Genomic DNA, 20,221 nt, shown 5'->3' with positions numbered 1-20,221 from the left:
TTTAAAAATGAGAGTTTTCCTCAAGAAATTTTAAAATGTGTTGTGGTTAGGTACAGTGGCTCACGCCTGCAATCCCAGCAATTTGGGAGGTCAAGGCAGGAGGATCAGCTGAGCCCAGGCATTCAAGACTAGCTGAGGCAACATAGGGAGACCCCATCTGCACAAAAAATTTAAAAATTAGCTGAGCTTGTTAGCACACACCTGTGGTCCCAGCTACTTGGGAGACCGAGGTGGGAGGATTGCTTGAGCCCAGGAGGTCGAGGCTGCAGTGAGCTGTAATTGCATCACTGCACTCCAGCCTGGATGACAGTGAGACCCTGTCTCAAAAAAAAAATTTGTATTTTAAACATTTTTCTAATAAAATTCTCATTTATATTTATAAACAGCATGGAATAAGGATCAAATGTAAGATAAATTATATGAAAGAATGGGCTGGGCACAATGGCTCACGCCTGTAATCCCAACACTCTAACAGGCCAAGGTGGGTGGATCACTTACTTGAGCCTAGGAGTTTAAGACCAGCCTGGGCAATAAAGTGAGATTCCCCATCTCTACAAGTGAATTTTAAAAATTAGCTAGGTACGATAGCACACATCTGTGGTCCAAGCTACACAGGAAGCTGACAGGGGAGAATCACTTAAGCCCAGGAAGTCAAGCCTGCAGTGACCCATGTTGGCGCCACAGCACTCTAGGTTGGGTGAAAAAGTGAGACCCAGTCTCAAAAAAAACCGCACAAGAATCATATAAAATCTATGACAATCTTAAACACTTTCCTGAGATGATATAGTACTTAAAAGTTTGCTCTGCTTTGAATAGTTTAAAAAATGCTGTGGTGGCTGGGCATGGTTACTCACACCTGTAATCCCAACACTTTGGGAGGTAAAGGCGGGAGAATTGCTTGAGGCCATGGGAGGTAAAGGCGGGAGAATTGCTTGAGGCCAGGAGTTTGAGATCAGCCAGGGCAACATAGGGAGAGCCTCTCTCTATAAAAAATTTATAAATTAGCCAGGTGTGGTGGTGTGTGCCTGTAGTTCCAGCTACTCAGGAGGCTGAAGTGGGAGGATCACTTGGGGCCAAGAAGTCAAGGCTGCAATGAGTCATGGTTGCACAACTGCACTCCAGCCTGGGTGACAGAGCAAGGCTGCCTCAAAAAGAAAAAGAAAAAAGGAAAAGAAAAAAGAACTGCTGTGGCTAATGCTAATTTGGTTGTTTTATTCTCTAGTTCTGGATTCCTGTTATTAGAAAAACTATCTCAGGCTACTAGCATATATTTCTGCAAGCAAAAAAAAAAATGTTTTTGAGAGCATTTAATTGTCAAATTCTGCTGTTAGGAAATCACCAGTGATGTATATGTATAGCATAATCTGCCTGAATTGGTAGATTAAAGACTGACAGAACTTCTGAAAATGAACAGACAACTGAATCTGCTTTGACAGTTTTGACATTCATTTCTAGGTAAATAAAAATCTTCTACTACTGCAACTATGATAAGATAGTCTATTCATTCCTCTTTACTAGTCTATGAATTGGCCCAGTGGAGCTACAAAGAAATTCTCCTAAAGGTGAGGAAGGGAAGAGAAAAAACCCCAAAACTTGTATTGAGCACCTATTATGTGTCAAATACTGTCCTGCATATGTAGTATCTTACTTTTCATTACAACTGTTTAAGATAGGTGTTATTATCCCCATTTTACAGACAGTTTAAAAAGTGAGGTTTGACTGAACAGATTGGCTCAAGGTCAGACACCTAATAAATCTAAGAGCTGAATTCAGTCCTAGGGCTGACTCAATCTGTGCTGTTTCCATTAGTTCATAGCCCTAGTAAATTTTCTTTCTGGTCAAAGTAGCTAGAATACAACTCCTATAGATCAAGGCATAATTTTGTTGAATTTTCAGAATCCCTGTATATTCTCTGCATCTGTTAAAGTCATTGGAGAAATGAGAAAGAAAGATTAGCATGTGGAACCAAGATCCAAAGGAAAATCAGGGGATTCAATGGTAGGAACCGCAATATGGTAGGAACTCCAATGCTAACTTGGATAATGCATATTTGCTGAAGAGAATGTATAAATATCCAAATATATAACATACAAAAATTATTACATTATTTCCAAAAGACCAAGTAATTTATTGCTACTCACCTTTCTGGAAAACATTTTGTGATATATTACCTACATAGTACTACCCTTTTAGAGTAACTTGGGTGTAAATATGAATGACAAACTTACTTGTGAGAAGTCACTCATATATTATTTCTAATAGTCATGTAGTTGTTGGAAGAAAGCTGTCTCTTAACCAAGTAATAAAATACCACCTTAATACACAGCAGAAGATTTTAAATAATCTTCAAAATGTTTATTTTTTGCTGTTTTTTTTTTTTTTTTTTAAATACAGACAGTATTTCACTACGTTGCCCAGGCTGATCTTGAACTCCTAACTTCAAGTGATCTCCTGCCTTGGTCTCCTTCAGTGTTTTTACACATATTTTCTCCTCTGATGACAAAAATGTTATGAGTATGTAGGACAGATTTCTCAATGTTACCAATGTAGAAACGAACTCTAAGGGGGACGAAGTTGACCAAACTTGAATTTCACAAGTCTCCCCAGTTGATATGACTTTAGTGTTTCTAGCATCACAGTCTAATATGTGAGATTTTAGCCTTTGATGATTGATCTTCAGTTAGGGAATTAGAGTACAGTTTTAGAAGCTTTAACTAATTTTAAGAAAAAGCAAACGAACTCTGCTAAGTAAGCACTTTTTCTTATGAAGCCTGTCAATTTTGTGTTAAGGTAATTCCTCGTAGAAAGCAAATTTATAATAAAACCACATTATTTCAGGTTAACTAAATAAAAGAATAATATGAATTGATAAAACTGTGAAACTGCAATATTCTTAGGTATTTCTAAGAATAACATTAAGTAATCCAATTAATTCACTCAGCTAGGAGAAATTCTTTTAAGAAAAATGCTTTGAAATACTAAAGTATTCAAGTGCGTTTGGAAGACCTTTCTTCATAGCACAAAAATAAACTTTAGTTCCTGTCCGAATGTTCATAAATTGAAAATTAAGGACATCCAAACTGAAAAGATTTCATTGCATTTTCTTTTTCACTTCAAATTATTAAAACAGCGAATCAATCAATTTAATCTACAATAGGCTATACAAAATGAACAGTTGTAGCTACCAAGAGCACCTACTATGCCTAGCATTGAACCATGCAATTTATGTTACTGAATGTAATTTAGTTAGATGATACACTACATTATTGGAATGGTTTTATGTCAAAGAGCTTTTCTTTAAAACATTTTATACTAATCCTGGTAAACATTTCAATATTATAAAATCTATGTATTTGTAAACTAAATTGTGTTGTTGTAGCAGAATTTTGTAAATATGCATATGTAAAGTGTTAGAATGTAAGTCCCATTACTCTAGATGCAAAATGAAGCTGATATCCATCCTCTCTGAACTAAATTATCAGTGTAACAAAGTGGTTAGGAGCATGGGCTTTCACATTAAGCAGAGCTGAGGTCAAATCCTAACTCCACCACTTAGTAGCTATGTAATCATAGGCAGGTTATTTAACCTCTCAGAGTCTCGATGGTCCATGTGTCAAAAGCAGATATTACATTTGTTAAATGAGATGTATATATAGTATTAGCACAGAGAAACCAATCAACAATACAAGTTGATGTTAAGGGGTAAATGCAATATAATGGCAGAATAATATTAGTTTTATAAAGTATTCTGCTAAAGCTCACGTCCCTCTTTCTCCTCCTTTCACTGCCCCATGGTACCTCTCAATTAGGTTCAGTAACTCTCCACTTATCTGGTGGTGGAGCATCCTGGCAACTTCATCTTAACATAGCTTCATGGCCCAGAGTACCTAAAATAGGTGCCACACAGCCTCAGCATTAAAACTGTGCACTTGACCCAGAGGAAAGGTATTTACACTCTCAATCAGCTCCTATTTGCCTTTGTTAGCAAATATTTCTTAACAAACTTGGTTATATGTCTTCTCAGAAAGTTAGGAAGGTGGGTGACGACCTGGCACAAGGACAATCTAAATGGGCCGAAAAACTAAAAATCAAACGCAGAATTGTATTGTTTCTAGTACAGTGGTGAAGTTTATAACATGTCTTTGCATAATCAAAAAAGCTTACTCAATATCCTCACTTTAAGAATTAACATATATGAAATTTTAAAAACAAAATTAATGATTTCTCTAAAAAAAAGTTTTTGAAAAGTTTTGGTACAAAGAGCCTTAGTTGTTTAGAAAAGTGAGGAATCATTTTACTGCATTAAATAAATAGAGGCTAGAGAAAGCATCTGTTACCACATCAGCTGTAAAGACAACTCGAGGTAACACAATTTAAACTGAGTTGGTTTTAGTTTTGTTTTGGTTTTGAGACAGGGTTTTCTCTGTCTGAGTAGCCAGGACTACAGGGGTGTACTACCACACCCGTCTAACTTTTATGTTTGTTTTGTGTGCGCATGTTTTTAAGAAACTGGGTCTTGCTCTGTCACCTGGGCTAGAATGCAGTGGCACAATCATAGCTCAATGCAGCCTCAAACTCCTGGGCTCAAGTGATCCTCCCACCTCAGTCTCCTGCATAGCTGGGACTACAGGTGTGCTCCACCACACTTGGCTAATTTTTAAAATTTTTTGTAGAGATGAGGTCTTGCTGTGTTGCCCAGGCTAGTCTCAAACTCCTGGCTTCAAATGATCCTCCTACTTGGGCCTCCCAAAGTGCTGGGACTACAGGCATGAGTGACTGCACATGGTCTAAACCAAGTTTACAGTAGACAAGGCACTGAAACATGGAATAGCTTTGATATAATGGTGATAATGTTAAGTAAAAAAAAAAATTAAGTAACTGGATTTCAACTTGTAATTTTTTTTGATAGTATATGCCTTCTTATATGTCACAGATACAAGTTGGCATAAGTGAGTCCAATAAACTGTTTTGAAGTAGAGGTCTGTTACAGTCAAAGGACTCATAGATAGGACTTGGAGGTCACAAATACAGTTTCCCTCACCAAAATTATCATGACCCTCTAGCTTTGAAAAGCAGACTACTACTATGTTACAAAAGACAGTACTGTAGAATATAATTAGCATTACAAGATAGGACTTAATTTCCAATACTACTATTAAGATGTCTAGTCTTGATCTCGTCTACCCTTCATGGCTCTATGCTATAATTTTCCACCTGTAAAATGTTAATAATATAATTTATACTTCTAGAAGACTCTGTGTTCGTCTTTTATGTAATTGGTTTTACTAGCATTAAGACAGGAAAAACATAAATTCAGTATTACTACAAATTCTTGCTTAAGAAAAGATACATAAAATATTTAGAAATCTTTCTTATTTCCACAATTAAAACGAAGCATATATAAATTTCTCTCATTAAGCTGAATTTAATTTCTATAGGCCTGCTTATTTGATACATGGACTTATGCTTCACAGTTTATTCTTACAATAAAAAATATAAAAAACAAGTCCAAATATAAAAGCAAAAAGGTACAGATGTGAAATAAAACTAGCATGCAAGATAATTGTTTAAAACATATTATGAATGGCAAATGAAATAGAATGGCTAGCAAATTATCAGTTCTCTATGAAGAATACTGTCAGATAATTTTTACTGTAAATATAACCTATCCAATGCCATTAATTTTGTTCTAAGCTTTACTGAGATACAGCTGACACACAATAAACTGCACATACATAAAATATAAAATCTGAGGCTGGGCACGGTAGCTCACACCTGTAATCCCAGCACTTTGGGAGGCTGAGGTGGGCAGATCATAAGGTCAGGAGATCAAGACCATCCTGGCCAACATGGTGAAACCCCGTCTCTACTAAAAATACAAAAATTAGCTGGGTGTGGTGGTGCGTGCCTGCCTGTAATCCCAGCTACTCGTAGGAGGCTGAGGCAGGAGTTTCGCTTAAACCAGGGAGTCGGAGGTTGCAGTGAGCCGACATCATGCCACTGCACTCCAGCCTGGCGACAGAGTAAGACTCCGTCTCAAAAAAAAAAAAAAAAAAAAAAAAAAAAATATATATTATATATATATATATACACACACACACATATATAATCTGATAGGCTTTGAAATATGTATATACACATAAACCATCACCATAATCAAGATAATGAACATGTCTATCAGTTCCAGAAGTTTCCTCGTACTCCTTGGTAATGCCTCCTTCCCAACCCTCCCTACCCTGCATACTCCATCACCAGGCAACCACTCATTGGTTTTCTGTCATTAGAGATTAGTTTGGATTTTCTAAAATTTTATGTACATGGAATCATATAGCATGTTTTCTTTTGAGTGGTGGGGTCTGGCTTCTTTCACTCAGCATAATTTCTTTAAGATTTATCATGTTATAGAGAATATTAATTTTTGTGAAAAAAAATTTTCCAGAAAAAACACAGGCCCCCACAAAATGCACTGTGATTTTATAATTTGCTATAACCAGACTTATTAAGTTGGATCTTACTTGAGATGTCAAAATGAACTCTAAAAACAAAACCAGCACCAGGTGTGGTGGCTCACACCTATAATCCCAGCACTTTGGGAGGCGGAGGCAGGCAGATCAATTGAGGCCAGGAGTTCAAGACCAGCCTGGCCAACATGGTGAAACCTCACCTCTACTAAAAATACAAAAATTAGCCAGATGTGGTGGCACATGCCTGGAATCCCAGCTTCTAGGGTGGCTGAGGCAAGAGAATTGCTTGAACGCAGGAGGCGGAGGTTGCAGTGAGCTGGGATCGTGCCACTGCGCTCCAGCCTAGAAGACAGAGCAAGACTCCATCTCACAAAAAAAAAAAAGAAAAAAAAAACCAAAAGGCCAATTAGCTGGGCATGATGGAATCCTAACTACTTGGGAAGCTAAGGCAGGAGCACTGCTTGTGCCCAGGAATTCAAGGCTATAATGAGCTATGATCGTGCCACTGCACTCTAGCTTGTACAACAGAGCAAGACCCCATGTCAAAAAACAAAACAGAACAAAACAAATAACAAACTCCAATTGTTTACTTGTTCATATAAATAACTGGCTTTTTTAGATGACTTAAATTGGTATCTAATCTGGTTTCCAGCTTGGACATTCTAATTTAATGACATCCATAGCAATGTTCAGAATCCTTACTTGTCAGTTTATGCCAAGAATGAAACACTCTTTCCTTTCTAAATCTGAATCCAAAAAAAAAACAAACAAAAAACTGTTTATTTCAGGTAATTCTAAAGGTGAATTTTTGTTTTGTTTTTCTTTAAATTTTTCTAAATCATGCCTCTTTTTTTTTTTTTTTTTTTTGTTGAGACAGGGTCCTGTTGTTACCCAGGCTAGAGTGCAGTGGCATTAACACAGTTCACTGCAGCCTCTACCTCCTGGGCTCAAGTGATCCTCTCACTTCAGCCTCCCAATTAGCTGGGACCACAGTTGCACGCCACCACACCTGGCTAATTTTTTTTTATTTTTTGTAGAGATGGGGTCTCGTTATGTTGCCCAGGCTAGTCTCGAGCTCCCAGGCTCAAGTGATCCTCCCACCTTAGCCTCCCAAAATGTTAGGATTATTGGCGTGAGCTACTGTGCCTAGCCAATAATGTCTTTCAAAAGAAATTTAGAATCAAAGTAATAGGAAGCACCCCTAATGCCCAGATTATAGCCTCTTATTCATTCTACACTAATACTTAAAGAAACAAGAGCCCCTGAAGAAATGAATGATTCCAGGTATGGGGTGGGAAAAGTATGAGGTGAATCCGAGAACATCTTTTGTGCAAGGAAGCTTTTAAAAGTTAACAGGACAATGTTAATAGAACGCATAGGAGCCAGGTTGAAGGGGTCACCACTATAATGATTTGAGCATCGAGAAGAATAATGATTGTAATCAATTAAACACATGAAATCAATTGAAATACTGTCATGCATTGCTTAATGATGGGAGCATGTTCTGAGAAATGCATTGCTAGGTGATTTCACAATTATCCAAACTTAAGTGTGCACTTACACAAATCTAGATGGTATAGCCTACTATGCACCTAGGCTATATGAAATAGCCTATTGCTCCTAGGTCACAAACCTGTGGAGCATGTTATTGTCCTGAACATTGTAGGTGACTATAACACAATGGTAAATATTTGTGTATTTAAACATATATAAACATGAAGTATAGTAAAGATGTGTTATAATCTTATGGGACCACTGTTGTATATGCAGTCTGTTGTTGACCATAACGTCGTTATGCGACATATGACTATACACTCATACATACACTGAGAATGCTGGAAAAATTACTATCAGCATTTGAAGTGACTACTAAAGGAACTCCTTACTTCGAGAACTGGCAAAGGGAAAGAATTAAGCATTATTTTCTTTCCAGTAAGAACTGTATTTCATACAGGCAGCATACAGATAGCCCCAACTGATGAGAGGAGAAAGGTCCACTTTACAGAAGAATGCCAGCTAATAATGTTAAAGGAATGACAAAATCCAAAAATCATCATTCCACAACCACTAAAGCAATTATTGATCTAGGAAGGCTCTCAGATGATATTAGAACCTACTTATTTAGTGTCAAAGCTAACACTACATACATAATTTTCTGGTTACAAAAGGGTAAAACACAACTCCACAATAGAGGGGTAAGGGTATCATTATCCTAGTTCAGTGTTTAAACTTAGCATCACTATGGCAGTCATCAGATGTTAAGTGTATCCTGATGTGAAGCAACATGAAGTACACAACACAATCTATGATGTATTCCACCCAAAATATTTGACTTGAATTCAGCCTTTATTTTTTAATTTTTTTTGTTTGTTTTTTATTTTGTTTGTTTGTTTTTAAGATAAAGTCTTGCTCTGTCTCCCAGGCTGGAGTGCAGGGGCGCAATCTTGGCTCACCACAACCTCTGCCTCTGGGGTTCAAGCAATTCTGTCTCAGCCTCCCGAGTAGGTGAGATTAAGGCATGTGCCACCACACCCGGCTAATTTTTGTATTTTTAGTAGACATGGGGTTTCACCATGTTGGCCAGCCAGGCTGGTCTCAAACTCCTGACGTCAAGTGATTCACCCACCCTGGCCTCCCAAAGTGCTGGAATTACAGGTGTGAGCCACTGAGCCCAGCCTGAATTCAGCCTTTAAAACTTACTTCCAGCTTACAGGAAATATAAGGACTAGAGGAACAAGTTAAATAACACCACAATGCAACAAGACAAATCCAAAAAGTTTGACATTCTGCAAAACAAAAGCAATCTCTTCAAATCAGTGTCATGAAACAAAAGTAGAGGAGGATAAACTAGACTAAAAGAGACTTAAGAGATATAACAACTAGGTGCAATGTATGGTCCTATATTGGATCCTAGTTAAAAAAAAAATCAATTGAAATATCAAGGACATTTTGGGGATAATTCAGGAAATCTAAATATGGTCTCTCGATCATATAAAATGGAAATAGGCCAGGCGTGGTGGCTCATGCCTGTAATTCCACCACTTAAGGAGGATGGGGCCAGCAGATCACTTGAGGTCAGGAGTTCAAGACCAGCCTGGCCAATATGGTGAAACCCCATCTCTATAAAAAAATACAAATATTAGCCAGGCACAGAGGCGCACACCTGTAGTCCCAGCTACTCAGGAGGCTGAGATGGGAGAGTCGCTTGAACCTAGGAGGTGGAGGTTGCAGTGAGCTGAGATCGCACCACTGCACTCCAGCCTGGGTGACAGAGCAAGACTCCGTCTCAAACAAACAAAAAAATAAAATTGAAATGTACTGTCATGAAAACATAGATCAACAAAGCAAACAGACTGGACTACAGCATATACAATATATTATTTTGGTTAAAAAAATACCTACATGTACACATAAGACCTAGAAAAATATCTGGAATGATATACACGAATGCATTGAGTGTGATTTGTGAACATTAGGGTTTTTGTTGTTGTTTTGGCTTTCTGTATTTTAGAACTTTCTGCAATGCACCCCTCCTGCTTTCATAATAATAAAAAGTAGTAGGAAGCCTTCAATAAATCACCTTCTAGCTTTTAGAGGCAACATATCATAGTAGAAAATATTCTGGACAAAGACTCAGGACATCTAAGTTCTAACTTTGGTCCTGTCACCAACCATTGAGCAAATTGTCCAACCTTTCTTTTTTTTCTTTTCTTTTTTTTTTTTTTTTTTTAAGAGATGGAGTCTCACTCTGTCACCTAGGCTGGAGTGCAGTGGTGCGATCTCGGCTCACTGCAACCTCCGACTCCCGGGTTCAAGCGATTCTCCTGCCTCAGCCTCCCGAGTAGCTGGGACTACAGGCACGCACCACCACGCCTGGCTAATTTTTGTATTTTTAGTAGAGATGGGGTTTCACCATGTTGGCCAGGATGGTCTCGATCTCTTGACCTCGTGATCCACCCACCTCGGCCTCCCAAAGTGCTGGGATTACAGGCGTGAGCCACTGCGCCCGGCCTGTCCAACCTTTCTAGTTGGGTTTAGTTTCTTCATCTGCTAAACTGGAATATTTCACAGAATAATAAGTGTAAAAAATTTCATAAATTATATGATGTGATTCTGGAAAAAAAAGATTGTAATATTAGTTATTGTTCTACCGACTGCAGAACTAAGTGTCAGCCAGACACTGTAATTCAATTACTCCTGCTAGACTTCTGAATTACAGTGAGATATCTTTATCTCAGCACTTCCAAGGTGGGAATGCTGGCCTAGGAGTTCTGCCACAGAACCTATTGCTCTTGCAGCCCCTAGTATCAAAACTGATTCCTAGATGACAAAACTTTGGTATACCACAACAGTGCTGTAAGGAACTTCTGAGTTAGCCAGCCAGCTGCCTGCCACCACTGGGACTGCCAACTGTTTTAGCTTTCCTCTGTAACATTCTCATGATGAATTCCCTTTTGACAGGACATCTATCACTTGTAAGTCCCATGGTTGCTGCTGCTTCTAAATGCTGGTATCTTTGCTTTCATTTTAATTTTCCTTCTTTTCTCTTCAACTTCTCTTGAAAATGTTTATAACCATCCCCAACAAGAGTGCTTTTTTTTTTTTGTATCAGTGGCAAACACAGCAATCCATTATATTAGATTTCATCTTTAGATACTCCAATTTTTGTTCTTTGTGGCCAGTATTTATAGTCTGAATCTTTAATTACTGAGAGAGCTTGTTGCCTCTTTGAACACTAAGATCTCCAGAAGGCAGGACTTCAGGTAAATGAAGTGTTACTGTACACATTTTTAACATGGCAACTGGCCAAAAGATAATCATGACTCACAGAGAACCTTTTCAATTTTCCTGATTTCGGCTTCTAAAACTCCAACTCAAATCCTGTAAGTTATTAAAAGCCCATTCCCACCCCTTCTTACCCCTCCAAAAGGAATAACATCACTGACTTATGTGGAACAGTGTATAATGCCACCTGAATGTTTGAGTCATTCCCCAGAGGAGAAAGGATGGGACATCCTCCATCTTTTTTGCAACATTTCATCTCTTCCTTTTGCTGTTGCCTTTTCCCCCCCACCTTTGGTTTTGTCTTATCCTACAATTCAGATTTCTATTTTGTGTTGAACTTGCTGCCTTTTTTCACATTGAAAAGATTACATTTCCCCAAGAGCCAAAAATAAATAGGAATAGAAAAACAAAAAAACAAAAAAACAAAACAAAGATCACTTTTAATTGGGACCCAATGACAAAAAGAGACCAATAATCAATTCGGTAAAATAGATTAACAGACTTACAATACCTTTTAAAGCTTCCGTTTCTATGTCTACTAATGGCTTCCCCACATAGGCAATATCATCTAGATTATAATAGAGTTTTTTAATGACTCCATCATAACGACTAGTGATGGTAACAGAAGCTTTATCACTTTGAACTTCACAGATGCTATCAAACTGAGACACTGTATCTCCTTCTTTTACATACCTAAAAGAAAAAGAAATGAGACACTTTTACAGAAACAGTCATAAGTACAGATCATATTAAGGATGTAAATGCCATGCTGAGTTAGATCAGTATTCATCTAGCCCAGCATTTACTTTCAGATGGTGTACTAAGAAATGTTTCAGAGATGACTATAATGACTTCCAGAGTCTCTTCAATGTATCTGCAAGAAATACTCAAAAAAATTTTAAGCAATTCATAGTCTATAATCTAAAAATTTAATTAAACTCTCAGGTTTTCTGTCTGACCCATTTATCGAAAAACAAGTTCTAAAAATACATTTTTAAAGTGGTATTTCCTTCTATTGTCTTACATTACCCTTTTCCAAACTTTAAGGGATGCCCAGTACTTCCAGAAGTAAGTTTAAAAATTGATGTCCTCAATACATATCCTTTGTAATTTCATGAATTTTAGATGGGAGTTCTCCTCGTCTTTCTTCCTAAAATTATTTTAGCCTGTTCTTATATAAAGTCCTTCTAACCCCATAATCATTTTAGGTATACTTTACAGGCTTTTCTAGATAGTTTTGGCAAGCAAAACAGGAGGAATGGGACCAAACCTGAAATAATACATCTAATTTTCATTTTAATGGCATTCTTAATGTCTCTAGCCCTTATTTCTGACTTATTGCCAGCAACAGATAATTGTTGTCATTCTTGCTTCTTGTCTTCCTGTCCTAACCAGTCCTCAGCCTATGATAAAACAGCACCCATGACATAGAAACCAGCTTTAAAAGCACATACTTTCATTTCCAGAATGATGGATTAAAGACATCTGAAAATCTGCTCTTCCATATGAGCAACAAGTACAGTGACAAAAGTTGTTAAAAATCAATTTTTTCAGAATTTTGGAAATCAAAAAAAGGCTTGCAACAACTGAGAAGGATGTATTCAGGAAAAATGGCTGAGTTTTGTAGTATTTTAACTTGCTCAATTTCCATCCTCCTTTCCCTAGTGCAGCAGGAGCCAAATCAGCAGCCTCGCAGCCTCTGTAAGGGGAATACTAGGTTTGGATCACCACAAAAAGCAAAATCCCTGGAGAACTGGCACTACAGATGGTCTCTGACTTTTATAATTTTTCAACTTTATGATGGTGTAAAAGCAACAACCCTTCTGTTTTTCACTTTCAGTATTCAATAAACTGCATAAGATATTCAACAGTTCTTTATAAAACAGACTTTGTATTAGATGACTTTGCCCAAATGTGGGCTAAGGTAAGCGTTCCGAGCATGTTTAATGTAGGCTAGGCTAAACTATGATGTTTGATAGATTGGGTATATTAAATGCATTTTCAACTTAAGACATTTTAGTTTTGATGGGTTTATGACTTATCCTCATCATAAGTCAAGGAGCATCTGGGTTGTTGTTGGCAGAGACAGGGTCTTGCTATGTTGCCCAGGCTAGTCTGGAACTCCTGGCCTCAAGCAGTCCTCCCATCTTGGCCTCCATAACAGGCATGAGCCACCACACCTGGCCACATCTGTATTTTGTTTTATTTGTAACTTTTTGTTTGTAACTTTAAAAAAAGCCTATCTGATTTACAAGACAACCACATTAAAGCAATACTTATAAAACTGTGTTGATGTGCTTTATGATGTTTAAAAATGGAATACTTTCAATATGGAATGATAATTATTTGTTTTGTTTTGTTTTTTGAGACAGGGTCTTGCTCTGGTTGCCCAGACTGGAGTGCATGGTGCAATCTCGGCTCACTGCAACCTCTGCATCCTGGGCTCAAGCCATCCTCTCACCTCAGCCTTCCAAGTAGCTGACACTACAGGCCTGTGCCACCATGCCAGGCTAATGGAATGATAATTCTAAAAAAGAAAAACAGGAATACATATGACAGAAATAGCAAAAGGAAGGAAGAGGCGATAGAGCTATATTGGAGCAAAGTCTTTGTATTCTATTGATATTAAGTTTCTACTAATCCAAATTATAGTGTTTTAAATTAACATGTTAATTGTAATCCTCAGGGCAACCACAAAGAAAATAACTTTAAAATATACAGTAAAAAGTTTACATACTCCAATAAAAAGGCAAAGATTGGCAGAATAGATTCTAAAAAAATGTTCCAACTATATGCTAAGAAATACAATTTAAATTCAACACCACAAATGGTAAAAAGTAAAAGGATTGAAAAAGATATGTCACACAAGGCCAGGTGTGATCTCAGGCCTGTAATCTCAGGAGTTTGAGACCAGCCTGGGCTACAAAGCATGACCCTGTCTCTCAAAAAAAGAAAAAAAAAAGAAAGCAAGCAAGCTAGAGTGGCTATACTATCAGACAAAATAGACTTTAAGACAAAAGCACACATAACATCTAAACTTGTTTTAGAAGTTTGTCAAAGGATTTGTGAAATTTAAGTATTTTTTTCTTTTTCCATACATACGCACCCACAAATTCTAAGAATGAGGTTTTATTTACCCTTACCCAAAACCACACTACCTTCTGTTAAATTATGCTTCCTTACATATTTAAATTTCTATTCTCAGGCTTCATTTTATAGAACAGAATTCTGCCCTTTAGCATTTTACCAAGTGCAACACAATACATATTTTTTCCTTAAGTTATTTATGGATATTGTTTGAAATGCTTGTTCCTCAGTGCCGTAAAGAAATAGCAGTTAAACATAAATTTAATTTACTCAGCAAGGCCATTTTTACTTCCTGCAGAAAAAGTACACTCACCAGCAGTTTTGCCACAAGAGTATATCGAACAAAGGAGACAGGGTCATTTATAACCTGACGCAACCAACCTACTGCTGTGTCCAGTTTCCATTGGCTGGAATGGGACCTCACACTCTGTATTTGTCCTGATTGGCTAGCAACTTAGCACTTTTTAAAAGAGGCAAAGGTAGAGGAGAACAAAGGAAGGAGGAAGTAACTTGTGGAATGCTGAGAAAGGTGAGAACACCTTCAAATAAGGAAGAGGAACAGCCTACGACCTAATGCTTGCTTGGACCAGTATAAGCATGCCAGGGCAAATTTTTAGGCTAAATTGTAGGAGCTAAGAACATAAAGTACATTGATTTCTTTATCACGGCTAGCAGATATTTAAGAATGTTAGCACAGGTCTTTGAATAAATTTTGCTTCTAAGAGAAGTTACTATTTATTCCTAATTAAATGAGGAAGAAAGTCTTTGAAGAGGAACCTCTACTTTACTTTTTACAATATTTAGGAAAAAAAAAACAGAATTCAAGAAAGCTCTTAATATTTCTTAAAGAACTTCTGAAAAACTAATCAAATGATTAGTTTCTCATTAAAAGAGCTTTTAGAATTTTATTAGGAATAAAATGATTTCCCCTTCCAAGAGCCGTAAGCCCTATACTAAGAATATGGGTCTAGAGAATAAGAGGTAGAAATTAAGAAATGGTTTTTTAAAACAATCAAAAAAAGCTGGGTGCAGTGGCTCATGCCTGTAATCCCAACACTTTGGAAGGCCCAGGTGGGAAGATCACTTGAGGCCAAGAGTTCAAGACCAGTATGGTCAACATAGTAAGACCTCATCTCTACCAAAAAAAAAAAAAAGTCAAAAATCTATACAGATTTTTTACTACTATCTTGGTCTTGAAAAGAAGGTATTATCAAATGCATTTCTTATACATGGCATTATTTTGATCCTTTCAACACTCCAGAGGTTGGCAGAGCAAGTACTATTATCCTCATATGACACATTAAGAGACCAAGTGAGTCACAGGTAGGACAGCTAATAAGTTTCCAGGTTGGACTCTTCTGATTTGAAGTCCACTGCTCTTTCCATAATCCCACAGTGCCACCAGAGACATAACCATAAGGTATGTTTATGTTATTACAGTTCTCTTCTAACTTACAAAGCAATAATAATAAGTACAAGAAAAGAATGTTCAGGTGGTTGAACCAGATTCTTAAAAGGATCTTTAATGGTATAAATCTAAGGTGGGAAGTAATCTATTTACTCATCTTAACTGCCACTTCTAAAAACCTCTAAAACTGAGTTCGGTACCCAGAGGTGTTTCTATTTTTCCAGAAGGTGAAAGAAAGAAATGGGGTAGAGGATGAAAGGCTTTTGTTTGTGTCAGGCCCTTTTTTGGATAATTTTTTAATGTTTCAAAATTTATTTTTTGATTCATGACTTTTGGTAAAATATTTTCATCTCTTCTAAACATACAAGTAAACTATATCAGGTAATGGTAAGTCAAACATACTTACATTCTTACTAAAGTCATTTTCAGTACAGTGAAGAGAGCTTAGACTACCTGACAGTTTAAATCACACTGAATAAAGTACCTTGATGTATGACAAATTCCTTCACCACTATATCATCAACACAAGGTAATTCTACCTTATTGTTTTTAAAAATGCATTATGTGTTTATAAAGACGTTTCTCAATTTAAATGGATTCCCACTATCCATTAAATAAAAATAAAAAGTTATTTTTACTCAAATTATTTTTAAATTTACTTAAGAGCTTTTTTCAGATTCACTTACCATTCTTTAACAGTTACTTCTCTAATCCCTTCTCCAATGTCTGAGAGCTTGAACTGAACAACCTGTCCACGGAGAGCTTCAAAGACAAATGAGAAACGATCTCATTAAGTATGTAACATAGTAGTAATATATACTTTCACATCTAAAATTAGAGAATGTTCTCAGGCAGAGGCAGAAATTCTTCCATCTTACAGACAGAAAAACAGCATTTTATAATTTTTAAGAGCATAACCATTATTCATAACCATCAGAGATTTAAATAAATTATTTTACAACACAGACTTACTGGCACTGCCACAGAACTTACATTTTCTAACTTCCAGAATGGTCTGTTATAAGGCTATAAAAGGCCCAACTAACAAATTAATTAAATTTTGAAACAATGCAATGAATAGAAAATAGAACAAAGATATACAAAGAGAGACCCAGCTAGATATCCTTGTTTTAAGTTATGAAACTATAATAACATGAACAGATTTCTTTTGAATTTATATAACTATTCTTTCTCATTCTTAATGGCTAAAAATCAGGCAGTTCGATATCTAGCAAACTTGATGGAAACTTGTTTGTCCAAGCTTATGTTCTGCCACCTTATCCCTAAGTCGTCTCTTTCCTCTTTCCATTTTTTACCCCTTTTCAAATTTCTACCCATCCCTCCTTTTTTTTTTTGGAGACAGAGTCTCACTATGTTCCCCAGGCTGGAATACAGTAGACATTTCACAGGTGCATAAATGCGTACAATGGCCTCAAACTCCTGGGCTCAAGCAATCCTCCTCCCTCCATCTCCTGAGGAAGCTGGGACCACCCACCACACCCAGCTTCTAAACACTCTTTGTAATACTTAGATGCCAATGATACTGTATGGTAATTATTTTTAAAAGAGAAAAGTATTTCTGGTCATTTGAAAGTATGTATGGACCCTCCCACTTTTCCAGGTTAACAAATGGCTCTGAATTAGTAATAAAAAATACAAAATACGTTTTGGTTATGGAGGTATTAGGTACCTCTTATTTCCTCTCTAGCAAGTTGGGTCCTCTCACAGCTTGCTGATTGGAGTATAACCTGGCAACTTTCTCAATGGTTTAGCATTAAGAATCAAAAGCATTCAAAAAAAATTTTTTTAAATCAACATTCTTGATTCCATAAGTAATCCCACCTGCTAAAAAATGGTTACTATAGGGTCATAATGAAGAACTGGAAATCAATCTAAGTAACACAAAAACAAGAAAATATACTATGGCACCTCTATACAAAGCAATATGCAGGGAACAGCAAGAGCATGAAAATGTGATGGTTCATGGCAAGGTTAAAGAACACACAGTTCTCTATAGCCGAAGATACGGTATGTGGCAAGAAATCAGCCCAGATTTAAAAGACTTTGTGCACCATGCTAAAATATTTGAACTTCATCCTAAAGGTGATCAGGACCCAGTGGTAAATTAACATGGTCATAAATTCTTTGCAGCTGTTTCCATCAGGAGGCCAAGTCTACTTCACCAGTTCTTAAATCTGTGCTGAGCTGTGACTGGCTTTGACAAATAGAATATAACAGAAGTGAAGCGTGCAGGTTCATGAGGCTAGGCCTCAAAAGTCCGCACAGCTTCTCTCTTCTCCCTTTTGGAATGCTGCCCTAAAATCCTCATGCAAGGAAGCTGATCTAGTCTACTGGAGGATGAGACATCAGGAAAAGGAGAAATGAGGTGCCCCATCGGAAACCCAGCATGAATTGTCAGACACATGAGTGAGACCATCTTGAACTTTCCAGCCCATATGATCCTCTAGCTGAATACAGCCATATTAGGGAGCCTGGGCGTAACCAGCAAGGAAATCACCCAGCCAACCTGCGGAATCCTGAGAAATGATCAGTCCCTGTTGCTTTAAGCCACTAAGTTGTGGGATTGTTTGTTATTCAGCAGTAATTAACTGATATGGAATCCTATTTATAATATCAGATCTGCAACTTTGAGTCTATAAGTTTAGGAAAAAATCTCTCTGGCAGGAGTGCGGTAGATGGGGTCGGGGAGTGGGTGGCAGAGGCAAAACAAGGCAGGGGAAGCAGGAGGCTACTTCAGGTAAGAAGCAGAAGTATATAATTTATTAATTTATTATTTTTTTAGAGACAGGGTCTCACTCTGTTGCCCAGGCTGGAGTGCAGTGGCACAATCAGCTCATGATAACTTCAAGTTCCTGGGCTCAAGTGATCCTCCCACCTCAGCTAGGACTAGCAGCTGACTACAAGTACATACTACCACACCCAAGTAATTTAAAAAAATTTTTTGTAGAGATGAGGTCTCACTTTTTTGTGGCCCAGGCTGGTCTTGAACTCCTGGCCTCAAGCAGGCCTCCTGCCTCAGCTTCCCAAAGTGCTCGGATTACAGGTGTGAGCCACTCTGCCCAGCACAGAAGTATGTGATTTATATATTTATATACTTTTCAAAGCTGTTTGAAAAGAAGGCAGATTTAAGAAAAATGTAAGATGTAAAATTAATAGGTTTTGATAATCAATTTGATGGGAGACTAGAGTCAGGATGACTCCAGGTTTCTAGCTTTCCTTCTTCCCTCCCTCCCTCAAGATGACTCTAGGTTTCCTTCCTTCCTTCCCTCCTTCCTCCCTCGCTTCCTTTCCTCCCTTCCTTCCCTCGCTTCCTTTCCTCCCTTCCTTTCCTCGCTTCTTCCCTCCCTCCCGATGACTCTAGGTTTCTAGCTTCCCTCCCCTCCCCTCCCCTCCCCATCCCTTCCCGTCCCGTCCTGTCCTATCACATCCCTTCCAGTCCCGTCCCGTCCTATCACATCCCTTCCAGTCCCGTCCCTTCCTCCTCTTCCTCCTCCTCTTTCTCTTCTTCTTTTTTCTTTTATTTCTCCTCCCCTCCCCTTCCTTCCTTCTCCTTCTCCTCCTCCTTCTTCTCTTCTTTTCTTTTCTTCTTAGACACAGTCTAACTCTGTTGCCCAGGCTGGAGGGCAGTGGCATGATCACAGCTCACTGCAGCCTCAACCTCTGGGGCTCAGGTGATCCTCCTACCTCAGACTCCTGAGTAGCTGGGACTACAGGTGTGGACCACCATGCTCAGTTGACTTTTTAAAATTTTTTGTAGAGACAGGGTCTCATATCAATGGTTAAGCTAGGCTAGTCTAGCTTAATGACTTACTGAGTTAGGAAATGTCAGAAGGAAAAGAGATTTGTAGAAGACTGAGTTTGGGGGACACTGGAATGGAGATGTTTTGTTAGTTGGTGAGAGATGTGAGCTACAGCTACAGATTCAGAAGTGTTCAATGAGGTGAGAGTTGAAGGCATGTGTGTAGATGTAGTACAAGAAGAGAGGGCAAAGGATGGGATCTTATGAAAAACTGAAGTTTAAAAGAGAAGCAGAAGAAGAGAAACCTTAATAAGTATCCAGAGAAAGCAGTATTAGTATATGTAAGCAGTATATCTAAGCAGTATTAGAGTATGTAAGTACTTTATATATTCTAATTTATTTAATCTACCCAAGTATAAGGATCTTTGTTTTGTGTACTGATATATCCCAAGCACCTAGAGCAGTGCCTTGGAACACAGGTAATCAATAAATATTAATTGTTGAATGAATGAATTCTCACAAGAATACAGTTAGCTAAATACTATGATTACTCCCATTTCCCAGATGGTGAAACTTGCTTAAAGTTACACTGCTAGTAATTTGTAGAATTACAAATTCCAATCCAGGAATTTGTAGAATTACAAAATCCAGGAATCCAAGTAGCCTGGAACTGGTGTATCCAGCAACCCAAAGCTCCTAAGTGTTTACAGACTGGAC

At 37.7% G+C, this 20,221-nt stretch overlaps 1 protein-coding gene across 1 annotated transcript in view; it reads right to left on the bottom strand.

Annotated features, from left to right (window-relative positions):
* The window catches only part of DBT (dihydrolipoamide branched chain transacylase E2), a gene marked incomplete at its 3' end in the record, with an annotated part of 53,558 nt that overhangs the window by 23,285 nt on the left and 10,052 nt on the right, over positions 1–20,221 (bottom strand). Inside the window, 2 exon segments of the mRNA NM_001134018.1 lie at positions 11,761–11,942; positions 16,431–16,506. Of these exon segments, the coding sequence (NP_001127490.1) occupies positions 11,761–11,942; positions 16,431–16,506 (258 nt within the window).

The sequence above is a fragment of the Pongo abelii genome, chromosome 1 (assembly GCF_028885655.2).
Source record: "Pongo abelii isolate AG06213 chromosome 1, NHGRI_mPonAbe1-v2.0_pri, whole genome shotgun sequence".
NCBI classification, from domain to species: Eukaryota; Metazoa; Chordata; class Mammalia; order Primates; family Hominidae; genus Pongo; species Pongo abelii.
Note: the sequence above shows the minus strand (reverse complement) of the source record. Positions and strands in the feature narration are given on the sequence as shown.